The sequence below is a fragment of the Podarcis melisellensis genome (genome assembly GCF_964234715.1).
Source record: "Podarcis melisellensis genome assembly, chromosome: 2".
Classification (NCBI taxonomy): Eukaryota; Metazoa; Chordata; class Lepidosauria; order Squamata; family Lacertidae; genus Podarcis; species Podarcis melisellensis.
The window spans coordinates 21,724,420-21,739,202 of record NC_138529.1 but is presented as its reverse complement, the minus strand read 5'-3'; the positions used below and the strand labels follow the sequence as shown (position 1 = coordinate 21,739,202).

At 43.8% G+C, this 14,783-nt stretch overlaps 1 protein-coding gene across 2 annotated transcripts in view; it reads right to left on the bottom strand.

The window, feature by feature from the left end:
* LOC309363460 (UPF0450 protein C17orf58 homolog) overlaps positions 1 to 10,083 on the bottom strand; it is a 31,761-nt gene extending 21,678 nt beyond the window's left edge. Inside the window, exons 1-2 of one of the 2 annotated variants that reach the window (XM_081899810.1) lie at positions 9,926 to 10,083; positions 2,584 to 3,192 (exon numbers count right to left, since the gene is read on the bottom strand). In XM_081899810.1, coding sequence (XP_081755936.1) covers positions 2,584 to 3,192; positions 9,926 to 9,989 — 673 coding nt within the window. In that variant the 5' untranslated portion in view covers positions 9,990 to 10,083. The remainder of the gene's footprint in view (positions 1 to 2,583; positions 3,193 to 9,925) is intronic. The other variant, XM_081899811.1, reaches the window with a different exon arrangement.
* Between the last annotated feature and the right edge of the window lie 4,700 nt (positions 10,084 to 14,783).

The window sequence follows — 14,783 nt, the reverse complement described above, 5'->3', positions numbered from 1 at the left end:
GGGAAAAGATTTATAATGAATTGAAAAAAATGTTGAAATATACATTTATAAAGAAACCAGAGGCCTTTCTTCTTGGAATAACAGGTTTGGAATTGCCCAAGAAAGATGTTAAATTATTTTTGTATGCCACAACTGCTGCTCGTATTTTGTTAGCTAAAAAGTGGAAAACCCAAGAATTACCAACAATAGAAGAATGGCAGATGAAGATGATGGATTTTTCGGAGCTAGCCGACCTAACAGGAAGAGTCCGCGACCAGGAGGAGGAGTATCAGGAAGAGTGGAATAAATTTAATGATTATTTAGTTAAATTTGCTAAGTTAAACTAACTGAAAACAGCTTGCAGATACTTAATGGACTTAGGATTTTATTTATGTTAAGTGATGAATTAATATGTTTAATTCCATAAGGTGAAGATCTAAGGATGTTAATGTTTAAGTTAAATTTCATAAAAATTGGGATTTGGAAAACGTTAAAAGGACATGCAATGAAATTCAACCAAGGGGAAGTGAGGAAGTCACTTAACAAAGTTAATAACTGTAATTTTCAATAAGGCTATGATTTATTTTTGTTTGTTTTGTGTGTTTATTTGTTTGTTTATAATACTGTGAAAGCTAATAAAAAAATTGGTATATATATATATATATATATATATATATATATATATATATAATACTGTACCCTTACAATACTTTCAAATGCCTAACAGAACACTTATCAAAAGGCTGAAACCAAGCATAGACTTTGTTCCTAAACCTTGAGCCCATATTAATTGCCAAATCCATATGTTTAATTTGCATATGAACTAAACAATTGCAGCATGATTCTGGTTGGTTTCCCTCCCTTCCCCAATGAAGTTTGTTTTCAACTTCTTAATTATCCATTGAATTTCACATAAATGTAAGTTGTTCCTCCATTCGCACAGGAGGGAAGCGATTTCCACCACCTACAGAACTTTGTGGAACATCTTGCTCCAATCTCAATAGTTGCCCGGTCACTGGGACCAGATATACAAACAGTGCAGGGGGCTGTAGAGGGTAGAAATGTATTATGTACCACGAGCTCTGTTCCATTAACACAAAAAACATCAGGATTCAAGCCAGAGTTCATTTCTCCTGGTAATATATGTTTTAGAAAACAAGATGAATTTTCAGTTGTCTGTTGTAATTGTAAAGCTTGTTGCCTGCCAAGACACCTTTGTCAAGAAGCAAATCCCGTGTCATCATGTATTTAACAACTAGTTGTTGTTTTTTCATTCATTTGCTCCATTGTCAGCCTTGCCAATTTCATTCTTTCTCAGACCTTTCGAAGCCATTAGCTTAGTTGGCTGTGTTCAAGCCTTGCATTGTCTGACAGAAAGCTAACAGCAAACAAGCACAGCTGCATATATAGATTCTCTGTTTTGTTTTCCTGATGGTTTACCTGTGCAATCGTATAAAGGTAAAAGGTGGTTAAGTCCACTCAAAGGCGACTCTGGGGTTGTGGCACTCATCTCGCTCTTCAAGCCGATGGAGAAGGCATTTGTCCAGACAGCTTTCCAGGTCATGTGGCCAGCATGACTAAACTGCTTCTAGCACAATGGGACACCATGACAGAAACCAGAGTGCACAGAAATTGCCATCTAGTGTCACATTGTATATTGCACTTAAGGCACACTTAAAATGTTTTATTTGCAGCTGGATAGCTGAGTCCTAGACAAATAGACAGCTCCTGCTATGCTCCGAAGGCCTGCAAAAATAAATGGGCCTTAAGCTGAGAAATGAATAAGTATGTGGGGAACGATCGGATCTGTACTGGGTTCACGCAGCTATTTTGAAATGAAAAGCAGGAAGGGAGCGGCTTGTATACTTACTACTCTGGCTATTTTAAAGCATTAATTTGATCAGCGTTTACTACAGCATTTGCTACTGGGAGTGGCGGATGCTACCATGATACGTACTACTTGCAGTGGGATATATTGTGCATGGTATTTAAATGCTAGGGAAAACGAAGCCACTATTATCCAATAGAATAAACTGAAAATGAATGAGCTGTTTTACATGGGAGGTCCGATTAAGGCTCACAACCTTCTGAGCTTAAAAACCTGATCGTACATATGCTTATTTGGAAGTAAAAAAGGTAAAGGGACCCCTGACCATTAGGTCCAGTCATGGCCGACTCTGGGGTTGCGGCGCTCATCTCTCTTTATTGGCCAAGGGAGCTGGCGTACAGCTTCCAGGTCATGTGGCCAGCATGACTAAGCCGCTTCTGGCAAACCAGAGCAGCGCACGGAAATGCCGTTTACCTTCCCGCCAGAGTGGTACCTATTTATCTACTTGCACTTTGACGTACTTTTAAACTGCTAGGTTGGCAGGAGCAGGGACCGAGCAACGGGAGCTCACCCTGTCACGGGGATTTGAACCACCAACCTTCTGATCGGCAAGTCCTAGGCTCTGTGGTTTAACCCACAGCGCCACCCGCGTCCCTTATTTGGAAGTAGGCACCAGTAAAATCAGTGGCACTCCCAAGCTAGTGCGGGCGGGTTTAGGATTGCCACCTAAAGCTGTAAATGGACTTAAGGTGAGCAGCAAAGCCCTGCTTCCTTACCGTTCTTTGAGACACTGTGGTGATACGGCAAGCTTGATGCCTGTCGGTTTGTGAGCCAAGAGGGATCGGTGCCATTTCCGAGCGAACGGCTGGGCTTGTCATAGGGATTGATCTTGCCAGGCCGATGGAGGCGATCCAAACTTCCAGAACGTTGCCAGGGGCTTGACCCTGCGTTCTTGAAAGGGTGAGCTTCTGCCAGCAATCTACCCTGGCGATGGGAATAGGCAGGGGGCCGGAAGTAGGCAGAGATGCTGTTGGCTGCTTTCAGTTGCAGCCTATCCGTGTGCATTCGGTTTGTTTGACTGAAGTTAATGGCGGGGAGAATGCTCTCCTGGCGGCTCTCAGAAGGGAAGCCCTTGGCCTCCTGAATGGGCTCCTTCCTTAAGCCTGTGTGGTTCTCTACTGAATATTTGACCTTTTTCTTCTTGTCCCGGGACAGCAGGTGCGTCTGTTCGGCTTTCCCTTTCCCCAGGTCTTCTGGAGGCAGCGTCTGGTCCTCAGTGCTGCCGCCTCCTAGTGGAGACTTACTCTGGCTTGGTGTGGAGCCAATGGACCCATACATGTCTTTGCTGAATGGCTGGATAGACTTTCCAGCATATGGTAGGGGCCCTGCATTTGAGAGAGAGAGAGAGGGAGGGAGGGAGGGAGGGAGGGAGGGGTTAAAATGCAACTCGAGCAACGATCCAAGTTCCATGGGTGCAGCAATCACTCTTCCCTTCTATGGCAAGGCCTTAACGTACTATGGGAGAAGAGCATAACTGTGTTTATTTAAGTTTCCTAGTGGAAGTCAAAGTTGGTGACCAATTGGATGTTAAGGGGGATTAATGGATGTTCATGGGATTACCCTGCTCCTTTGCATTTGCCTTTAAGCATTTTACACGCAGTACGTTTGTACAGTGGTACCTCGGGTTACAGACGCTTCAGGTTACAGACTCCGCTAACCCAGAAATATTACCTCGGGTTAAGAACTTTGCTTCAGGATGAGAACAGAAATTGCGCGGGAGCAGCGGGAGGCCCCATTAGCTAAAGTGGAGCTTCAGGTTAAGAACAGTTTCAGGTTAAGAACGGACCTCCAGAACAAATTAAGTACATACCACTGTACACCACTGAAATGGTCCTGCTACCTCTGAAGGATCTGGTAAACCTCTGGGTATAGGGCGGTATATAAATTCAATAAATAATAACAATAATAATAAATGCAAATCATACAATCAAATCATAAGGAGACCAGCCACTTCTTAGCCGGCCTTTTCCTCCTCCTCTTTCTCCTTGTGTGGCGTATTTTGGTCAGGGACCTCATTGGAAGAACAGGACTGAGTGGCAGCTGCTACATCAGGGCAGCTGTCCTGAGGTCTCAGCAGCCACATTTGATTTTGTGCCAGCTTCTAGTTCCTAAAACACTACCCTATCCATGAATGCCACTGAAGAAACTCAATGGCATTTGTCTATTTTCTCCCGCCCTAGAGCAATCTTCTCTAATCTGGGGTCTCCAGATCAACAACTCCCATCATCCGCAGGCAGCAGTACCAATGCTCAAGGGCCCTGGAGTTGGACAACAGTGGAGCACAAGACTGGGGGAGCCTGTTTAGAGCCTCCATATAACTTTAAATTGCTACTGTGGTGAAACTGTTAGGCTAGCCGAGCATCTTTCCAGTTCAGGCCTCAGCGCTGCAGAACAATGTATTGCGTTGTGTGCTTTAAAAAAAGAAAACCCAGCTGTGGACAAGCGGAAGCATGGAAACCTAGAATTATTTCCCCCCCTGTTTTCGTTACAAATTAAAAGCACGATTTATAAACAAACTCCTCTCTTAAAAAAGAATGCTGAATGTCCAGGGAGCATCCGGGGAGCAGGGTTCACACTGCATCCTGGTCCAATTGTTTAAAAGTCCCTGACAAACATGGCTATTTGATTTTCCCATCCACAGGAAGCTCTGTTGACAATGTCGTCTGCTCTGCTTAAGCCCTGTCACCAGCTCTGCATATTGATGAATAATTCTTCTACCTAAGATTTAGATCCCCAAGATGCAAAGGCGGTTGTCTGAGAACCCTAAAAACCGAACTATAATGTCCCATCTGCCGTTTGTTACAAATTACAATCTGATCCTAACTGTGTTTATTCAGAAGCCCCTATTCATTGCTTGGATCGATTTTCGAGAAGGAATGCTTAACACCTCACCTTCAGTTCTGGGATTCTCAGTCTCCAAAACCAACTTTTATGTATTCCCCTTTCAGCTTGCAAATAACAGCGCAGTTTAAGCTTTGAAACTGGTTTATCCATAGTCAAGTTAACTCTCTGATTGGACATATTAACAACCTTGAATTCAAATTACTTCATACAAGTAATTTAACTCAACCTTCCCACGTAGATAAGCAACTGTGTTTTTTAAAAAAATATGCACAATTATAATAGCAGGAGGCCTATTTCTTAGCAGCTGAATAGGAGGAAAGTTTATTAGGGAGGTTTGACCTTTTTACTAATGGAAGCTAAAAAAACCAACGATGGTGAGCTCTCAGTTGTATTTTGTTACTGCCACAAGCTGGCGATACAAAACGGGCAACTTCCCAGACCTGGTTTTATGCCGGTTCCATGGAGAATGGGCTTTCCCACCCCCCACCCCGCCGGGAGGATTGTTTGTGGGTTTGTGGGTGGGTGATTGCATTATTCCAACCCTTCTTTCCCACATTTAGATTGTCAATATAGAGAATTTATATATATATATTACACATAAGATACTCAAACAAATATTCGCAACTCCCACTGTTGATTCTGTCTGCTGATTTAACTCCAGTTCTGAAGTCTCTTGCCAGTTGACATCGTCATTGACATGCTCTTTCCCATGACCACAGCTGGTGAGAGTAAAGATTGCCCTGATACCGCCAGCGAAGGCAGAACATTGCCATGAAGGGAGAGGAAAATCCCTTTCAGGCCAAGTGGTGGCTTTTCCATCTAACCATGTCCATTTCTCCCTACCCTGCACTCCTTTGATTGAACAGACCCACCATTTCTGTTTTTTAGTCCATCACATGTGATTCCAAGGGGTAGGTCGTCATGTAACGGGTTGCGCTTTTATCAGATGGTGCTTACATTAAAATTTTCCTGCCTGTATATTCTCGGGTGCACAAGAGCCAACTGCATGCCGTGCAAAAAGAAAGTTCAGGGTTGCACAGGACTCAGCTACGCAGCTGCAAATAAAGCGTTTTAAATGGGCTGCAAAGTGCAATATACAAATGTGAAACTAGATGGCGAAGGTGAGCAATGCAAAATTCAATGTATTTTTCAAAACTTTTAAAAAGCATTTTCATGGCTTTTTTTTTTTTAATGTGTTTAGATTTCACCGCAGTCTCATCCCAGGGAGTTCTAATGAATCATAGACCTTTCCTTAGTGCAGATGGGGCCTAGGACTGTTCAGTTTTATCACTAAACAGTTGTGGTTTCTCCCAAAGAATCCTGGGAACTGTATTTTGTTGTGGGTGCTGAGAATTGCTAGGAGACCCCTGTTCCCCCTCCCATAGCTACCACTCTCAGGGTAGTTTAACAATCAATCCCTCTTCCCAGAGAACTATGAGAACAGTAGCTCTGTGAGAAGAGGGACCTCTGAACAACTCTCAGCACTTTTAGCAAACCACCATTTGCTAAACCAAGATACTTTGAGAGAAGCCATGACTGCTTAAAGGAGCATGATACTGATTTAAAAGTATTGACAGGTGGAGCCCTGGATTCAAATCCCTGCTCAGCTCCAAAGACCAGTGGGTGAACTTGGGCTGGTCACTTTCTCTCTCAGCTTAACCTAACCTCACAAGGGACTCAGCTATAAAGCTGCAAATAAAACGTTTGAAGTATGTGTGAAGTGCAATATACAATGTGACACTAGATGGCGATGACGAGCCTTGTGGAAAATTCAATGTATTTTTTAAAACGCTTTTTAAAAAAAGCATTTTCAGAACTTTTTTTTATATGTGTGTTCTTGTTTCGGGAGGTAGCCAATAATGCATGCTGCTTGGAGGTCCTTTATGAATGTTGATCTTTTTTTATTTCCAATTACAGCTCTTTCCCTCTTGTGCAATGACTCACTCTGCCTGATCTGCTCTAGCTGATTCTAACCGAAAAGAATGTAAGACAGGCATTCTGCTTTATACTTTTCTGGACCTCCAGGATCCTTTTCTCTATCAGAAGGAGCCCTGGATCTATGAGTGTTGCTGCCAGGCTTGGGGAAATTTCCTGTTGGAGTCCCCCTCCCCACACAAAACTGATGAACATAGTGCAAGAATGCCCAAAGTGTACGATGTATCATCGTCCTCATTCTAGAATCACACATTTTATTTTATATAAAAGCATTTTTAAACTGCAGAATATTAAAATAGTCACTATTTTAGGAGGAGGAGGAGGAGGAGGGATCTGTGTGTGAGAATAATTTTAATACATTAATTTTAAATAAAATACACATGGGTGACTTGGAGCACAGCCGTCTGCTTGTTTGCAGTACAGTGGTACCTCAGGTTAAGTACTTAATTCGTTCTGGAGGTCCATTCTTAATCTGAAACTGTTCTTAACCTGAAGCACCACTTTAGCTAATGGGGCCTCCTGCTGCTGCCGCGCCGCCGGAACACAATTTCTGTTCTCATCCTGAAGCAAAGTTCTTAACCCGAGGTACTATTTCTGGGTTAGTGGAGTCTGTAACCTGAAGCATATGTAACCTGAAGTATATGTAACCTGAGGTACCACTGTATAGAGTTCAATGAGGCTCACTCCCCAGTAAGAATGCATAAGACTGCAAGTTTAGCCAAGCACAAGGGAGGCAAAAATTGAACCGGGATGAAGCAGGTTTCAGATTTGTTTGACTCCTCTTTCACTCAAAGCGAAAACCTTAATGGGTTGTTTTTGTCACACTGCTTATCAGTGGAAATGCAGGATGTAGAATTCCAAATGGTGGGAGGCTGAAAAGCTTAAATTAACCAGCCTGGGAAAGGGCCCTCTCTCATTGCCAGAGTGTGCTTTGCACACAGAAGGCGCTAGATTTAAACCCTGGCATCTCCAGGAAGGCTGGGAATATCCTTCACCCAAAACGCTGGAATCATAGAGTTGGAAGGGACCCTGGCGGTCATCTAGTCTAACCCCCTTAAAAAGCAAAAAATATGCAGCTGCCCCATACAGGGATAGAACCTGCAACCTTGGCATCATCAGCACCATGTTCTATATTATGTTTTTATGTGTGTTGGAAGCTGCCCAGAGCGACTGGGACAACCCAGTCAGATGGGTGGGGGTACAAATAATAGGATGATAATGATGATGATGATGATGATTTATTATTTACCGACTGAGCTATTCAGTCAGTGCGGATAACACTGGGCTAGATGGACCAGTGGTCTCACTCGGTTGAAGGCTGTGTTGCTAGGGAAGGTGTCAAGCAGCTCCTTTGCAAATTCTCTCTCTCTCTCTCTCTCTCTCTCTCTCTCTCTCTCTCTCTCTCTTATCTATCTCTTCTTCTTTTCCCCCTTCCTCTCCTATCTCTGGAGGCTTAAGGATTCGCTGCGCTATCTCACCAGCCTGAGGAACAAATGGTCATAGTCCCTTGAAGGCTTATCCCATAGGCCACTGTTGCGCTAGGTTGCCATATGTCTGTTTTCCCCCTGAACATGTCTGGGGTCCCAAGGATTTTCATTTTAAATTGGCAAATTGTCTGGGTTTTCGTAAACAGAACCGAGAAGTATGTGTGTCCAAAAAAAGCTCAACAACTCTTTGTGTCTGGATTTCTACTTCTTGAAATATGGCAACCCTACAGTGTTGCCTTACCAATTGCCATAATTTAGATCAGTGTTTCCCAACCCTGGGTCTCCAGCTGTTTTCAGACTACAATTCCCATCATCCCTGACCACTGGTCTTGCTAGCTAGGGATGATGGGAGTTGTAGTCCAAAAACAGCTGGAGAACTAAGGTTGGGAAACACTGATTTAGATGTCTCTATGCCACTAGTCCAGAAACACACACACACACACGCACAGAATTAACATCCCAAACAGGCCAGATGCTGGCCACAGGTTTTTCTCCCTCGGGCGTGCACACAGGTGCAAAGGTTTCTTCCCAAGGCTTGGGGGGGGGTTTGAGGGTTGCCACAAGTCCGGAATCTTCTGGACGCAGCCGGAATACTGCAGTTGGCAGTAGTGTCTGGCTGGAAATCGGGGGTATGTCCGTGAAAATCTGGACATACAGCAACCTGTATTGGCATTTTTGCTGATTTTCCATGAACATATCTCAAAAACGTCATTCTCAACAACTTTGGCTAATAATAATAATAATAATAATAATAATACAGTGGTACCTCTGGTTACGTACTTAATTTGTTCCAGAGGTCCGTACTTAACCTGAAACTGTTCTTAACCTGAAGCACCACTTTAGCTAATGGGGCCTCCCGCTGCCGCTGCGCCGCCGGAGCACGATTTCTGTTCTCATCCTGAAGCAAAGTTCTTAACCTGAGGTAATATTTCTGGGTTAGCGGAGTCTGTAACCTGAAGCGTATGTAACCTGAAGCGTATGTAACCCGAGTTACCACTGTAATAAAAAAGCTCAACAACTTTGGGCTAATAATAATAATAACAGTTCAATAACTTTGGGCAATGATAATAATAATAATAGCTCAACAACTTTGGCCAATAAGAATAACAATAATAAATCTCAACAACCTTGGGCAAGAATATTATTATTATTATTATTATTAGCTCAACAACTTTGAGCAATAATAATAATTTAAATAACACAACTTTGGGCAATAATAATCAGTCCTTTTTTTCTGAGGGGACGCAGGGGTACGCATACCCCTAAATATTTTATGAATCTTTGTACTTTTGTCCATTTACTGTATTTATTTTCCCCGATTTGAACTACAAAATGGTATTTTCTTGAGTCAAAATGAGAGTAGCCCTAAACATTTTTTTAATAGAAAAAAGCATTGGTGATAATAATACTGCTATAATAAAGCTCAATAATTTTGGGGGGAAATAAGAATAATAAAAGCTCAACAACTTTGGCCATTAATAATAATAATAATAAAGCTAATTAACTGGATCATAATAATAATAATAAAGCTAAATAACTGTGGATCATAATAGTAAGAATAGCTCATCAACTTTGGCTAATAATAATAATAATAATAATAATAATAATAATAATAATAATCATCTCCACAACTTTGCTCAGAAAAGCTGCACGACTTTTCTGTGAGGCGAATTCCCTCCGCGTCTGTGGGAAGAGCTCCAGCTGGTGCAGGCGAAAGTTGGGCAGCAGGCAGGGAAGCGCGTGAGTGCGTGTCTGCCCCGCGGGGCCTCCTCGGCTGCTGGCAACACCTTACCTGCCCCAGAGCTGAAGGGGAAGCCCAACGCGAAGCCCAGGAGCCAAAGACCTGGGGATGTCATTGTGAAGGAAATCTTTTTCCAAACTCCAAGGGAGCCAGAGTGTCTCTCTCTCTCTCTCTCTCTCTCTTCCTTTCTCTCTCTATTGGCCCTTCCCCCTGTTCATGCTAATGAGAGGCATCCTTAGGGGAAACGGGAATCAGTCACTCCCTGGAGCAAGACCCAGCTTTTTTATTATTATCATCATCGTTTGTTTTATTTACTTATATTTTATTGAAGTGATTTCCATTAAAAGGAATACAGAGAAAAAGAAAAGTAAAGGGGAGGGGGAAAGAACAACAAAGACACATATTAAAAAAAAATTCGCAAAAATGCACTATGCAACATTCCCACACGTTCTTCTAGAAATTGGTACAGTTTTGTTATCTTAATACTTATGTGAAGGTTAATGGCCTAGTGTATTTGTATAAAATCCTTCTGGATATTATCATATTTATCTAAGTGTGTGCCCTGTAGCTGTCCATTCAGAGGTTGCGAGTGATGCCAAACAGTCAATTAACGGGTATCGTATCTTTTATTTTTCCAATTAATATCAGTCTCTTGGCCACCTTTAGGGCACAGTTCCTGGGAGCAGCCTGGCTCTGCAATCCTGTCAAGGGGCATCTTTATCCAACTAACCCTGGTCCTCTGATGGCAGCAAGGGCCTGAAATAATTCAGGGAGGGGTGGACAGGGAAAAAAGGGACTAAAATAATCAAGAAAACTGCCAAAGCATTAAAAAAAAATTAAACAGAAGCCAAACTGGAATGAATATTACAATTAACCATAATAATTAATGATTGGCAGAGAAGAAGGAAGACAATCAGAGCCAATATTCAAACTTGGAAAGAAAATTGGAAATACAGACAGGGGGTGATTAATGGCTGCTTCTGAAGAAATATTGAAAGGAGATAAGAGATCAAAAGTGATTCACCGGGAGAGGAAGAAAAATAAGCTATTGAAAAAGAACTATTACCACTTTGGACTAGAATCACGGGGCGTAAACAAAAAAAAGAGGAAAGTGTTATCCCACTTCCTCTGAGTGCTATGGGAGATCATTTATGGAGATGAAAGGATTTATTAACAGACCAGTGACAGTTTAACAGCCCGCAAGAGAAGAATGGAGCCAGATAAGAGTAGAAACATGATTTTGGAGGATGGGAAGAATGGCAAGAGGAGCATTGGGGCTGTGGGATGTACCTCCAGCTGCCAATAACAGAATAAAGAGGAAGACGAGAGAAAATGGAGATATAAGAGCTATCTTGGCAAACAGAGGGAAAACAAAAAGCAAATTAATTAAACTGAGGTTTAGTCGAAAGAAGGAGGAGAATGAAATACTGGCACCATGCAGAAAGGAGCAAGGGAACGCCACAGAAACTCTCCCCAAACAGACCAGGTGCAGAGACATTGCTGAACTACAACTCCCATCATCCCTGGCCATTGACCATGTTTGCTGGGAGAGTGGTTGTTCAGCACCATCTGGAGAGTCAAAGATTCCCCACACCCATAGGAGGCAACTCCTAAGGGCCGAGGTCCCTTCAGGACCCCCCAATAAAATCCAGCCCCCAAGTCAATAGGCACTGCCATTCAAATGGGGTTTGTGTGTGTGCTGCATCTTGTGACTGTGTTAAGCGGTCCTAAGATAGGCAGAGGACCACTTACCTATGGGGCGTGATGAAATTGACTTGAGAGGCATTGGGGCCATGGAAACCTCTGGCCTTTTGTACAGCCAGAATGGAGCCCACAGTACCATTTCCCTGGGCCTCTGACCCTGCCCAACACTGGCCTACGGCCCCTGGAAGGATCCCTCCAAAAAAATGCAGTTTTATGATGTTTCCACGTGCTCTTTCTCTCTCTCTATATATATAAATTGTGTGTGTGACTCTGTGTGTGTGTGTGTGTGTGTGTGTGCATATAACACTTGAAATCACTAGAGGTATACCTACAATTGTGGTAGGTTTGAATGGATTAGACCAGTTCCTTTAAAGCAGCGTTTCCAAAATGTGGGTCCACCTGTTTTTGGACTACAGTTCCCATCATCTCTGACCACTGGTCTTGCTAGTTTAGGGATGATGGGAGTTGTAGTCCAAAAACAGCGGGAGACCCAAGTTTGGGAAACACTGGTTTAGGATGATGCCTCCCCAGCTGTCACCATTGGCTGCAGACTGCTCGTGATGTCGCAAAAGCACTTGGTAGCTGAGTGGATACAAGGGCAGGCCAAGGAGAAAACCCTTTTCTACTGCCCAGCAGAACACAGCTGGCAACAGCTGTGATATTCAGCAGTGTCTGATGTCTCCCCCTTTTTCCCCCTTTGGAGTAGGTGAACTGGCAAATGGAAGGTGATCATCCAGCAGCAGTATGTGAAGATGTGACAATAAAGCAAGTTTGCTTGCTGAATGGGATGGCAGCTTGAAGGCTGATGATATCATAGAATCTTAAGTGTTGGAAGGGACCCAAGGGTCATCTAGTCCAACCCCCTGCAATGCAGGAATCTCAGCTAAAGCATCCATGACAGATAACCATCCAACCTCAGTTTAAAGACCTCCAAGGAAGGAGAGTCCATAATATAAATAGTATTCTAGAATGGGACGTCTTTATTTTCATCGGAGAAATGTTGGAAGCTATGAGCTCCTAGGGGCTGGGGTCCCTTTGCCCCTCCCCCAATAAAATATTAGAGGGGGCTGCCCCCCCAAAAGTTGATGGACACTGCCATTCAAATAGTGCGCGTGTCATGTGATCACTTAGGTGGGGCGGGGCTTTACCCCCCCCCCCCCCAAAAAAAAATATTTTATTCAAGTCGGCAGCTCTGGTTCTAGGTCTTGTTAAAGGAAGCAGCTCTGCATATATACGTGGTCCCGAGAGAAGTCGGCAAGGCAAATACGCGAGCAGGTTGCGAAGAAACAAACAGATATTTGCTTGCACAATGGCTTTCTAGATTCCCATTCACAATACTATGCACATTATTTAATGGGGCGTCTGCAGCTGCAGCCTCAAGCCCCACATTCTCCGGGCGCAAGATCGCGTTGTGTTTAGGATGCGCGCGATCACCACCCGGCCTGATCAGACTTCTCCCTCGTTTTCGTGCAAACGAGAGCTTGCAAGCCCTTGCTGTAAGTTCCGCAGCCTGGGTCCAAGGACCTCCGCGCCCGCGTCCAGCAGGGAACGGCGCGGCTGCTTGCAAAAGCGTGCAGCAACAGCGTCTCAGAAAGCCATCGCCGAGCTGCTTAAAAGCCCTTGGTGAATTTTGAAAGCCTTGCCGCAAAAACGAGGAACGACCCAGATGGGACTCGAACCCACAATCCCCAGCTCCGGAGGCTGATGCCTTATCCATTAGGCCACTGGGTCACCTGGCAAGAATGGCTGAGCGCCGCATTCTAAGGGCCCCGCCCGGACACGCGTGGCTCCGCCCACTCCGCGTCCATCCTCCCTCTCCTGACTTCGCCTTCCGCCCCTGAGACAATAAGCCACGCCCTCCCTGCGTACTGCTCGATTCACGCTTCAGACTGGCTTTAACTCCACCCCCGGAGCCGCAGGCTCTACTGCGCATGTCAGGCTATCATAGCTTGGCCGTGGGACGGCGTCGACTCACGTGAGGGACCTGTCAACACGTGGAAGGTCTCCCGCTTGACCCCGCGGTCCTCGGGACTAGATATTTTGGGATGATTTTCACAAGCGACGTGTGTAACCTGGCTTTGCACTATCCAAGTCTTCAGACGGATCGCCATACTTCCGGGATTCCCCGGACATACAGATGCATCAAGCGGTGTGGTCGCGAGGGATATTGGTCATTGTCCGGGGAAATCCGGATGTCCGGCAGCTCATGCTGGCAGAGTCGTTTATTGTTTTATTTTTGTTGATACCCTACCCATCTGGCTGAGTTTCCCCAGCTACTCTGGGTGCCTTCCAGCAAAATATAAAAAATAATAAAATGTCAGACATTAGAAACTTCCCTGAACAGGGCTGTTTTCAAATGTTTCCTGAAAGTTGTGTAATTCTTTTATCTGCCTGTTGTCTGATGGAAGGGCATTCCATGGGGAGGGTGCCACTGCCAAGAAGGCCCTCTGCCTGGTTCCCTGTAACTTTTTGCTAAAATAGCCCAATTTGTTTTGCGATTTTGCAAAAAAACCAAAAAACCAACCCAAGACCTTTGGCCAAAACTAAAAAAAAACAACAAGGAGAAAAAAGCTCAACAACTGTGGATTTTCTCTTCCACTTTTTGAAATATGGCAACCCTGCAGCAGTCCGAAAGTGATGACACTTTGGTGAAAGGGGATTGTAAGCTTCCCCTATGAGGAAAGGTTCATGGGATAGCCAGAAGGGGGATGGAAGGAGGCAGCTGCCCACCCCCTTGTAAATCAAGTTTATATTAAAAAACCCTTTCTTTATCCTCAGTGGAGAGCTTATACTAAGTTTGAATGCTGAATGTGTAAGTGTATATGCCTAGAGGCAATGGATAAACATCATAAAATGTGTTTATGAATATATATATATAAATACTTAACTCAAAGCAGAGATTGTAGAAAGATTTTGACGGATTTTTCTGAACCCTCGGGTCAAAATAACGTAATTTAAAACAACTGTTGTGGATACATTTCATTCCGAATCTGCTAGACAGAAGATGTTGACAGGTGGTGTCCTGCCTACCTCCATAACATAAATTCTGTCTACGCTCACGGAAAGGTCACAGCATTTAGGACTTTTTAGTATAGAATAAAAGCAAGCAAGGCGTGATGTAATAGACGTTTATAAAATTAGGCATGCCATGCATGGAAAAAGTGGATCAAGAAACGTTTTCTCTCCCTTCTAACATCCAGTAAAG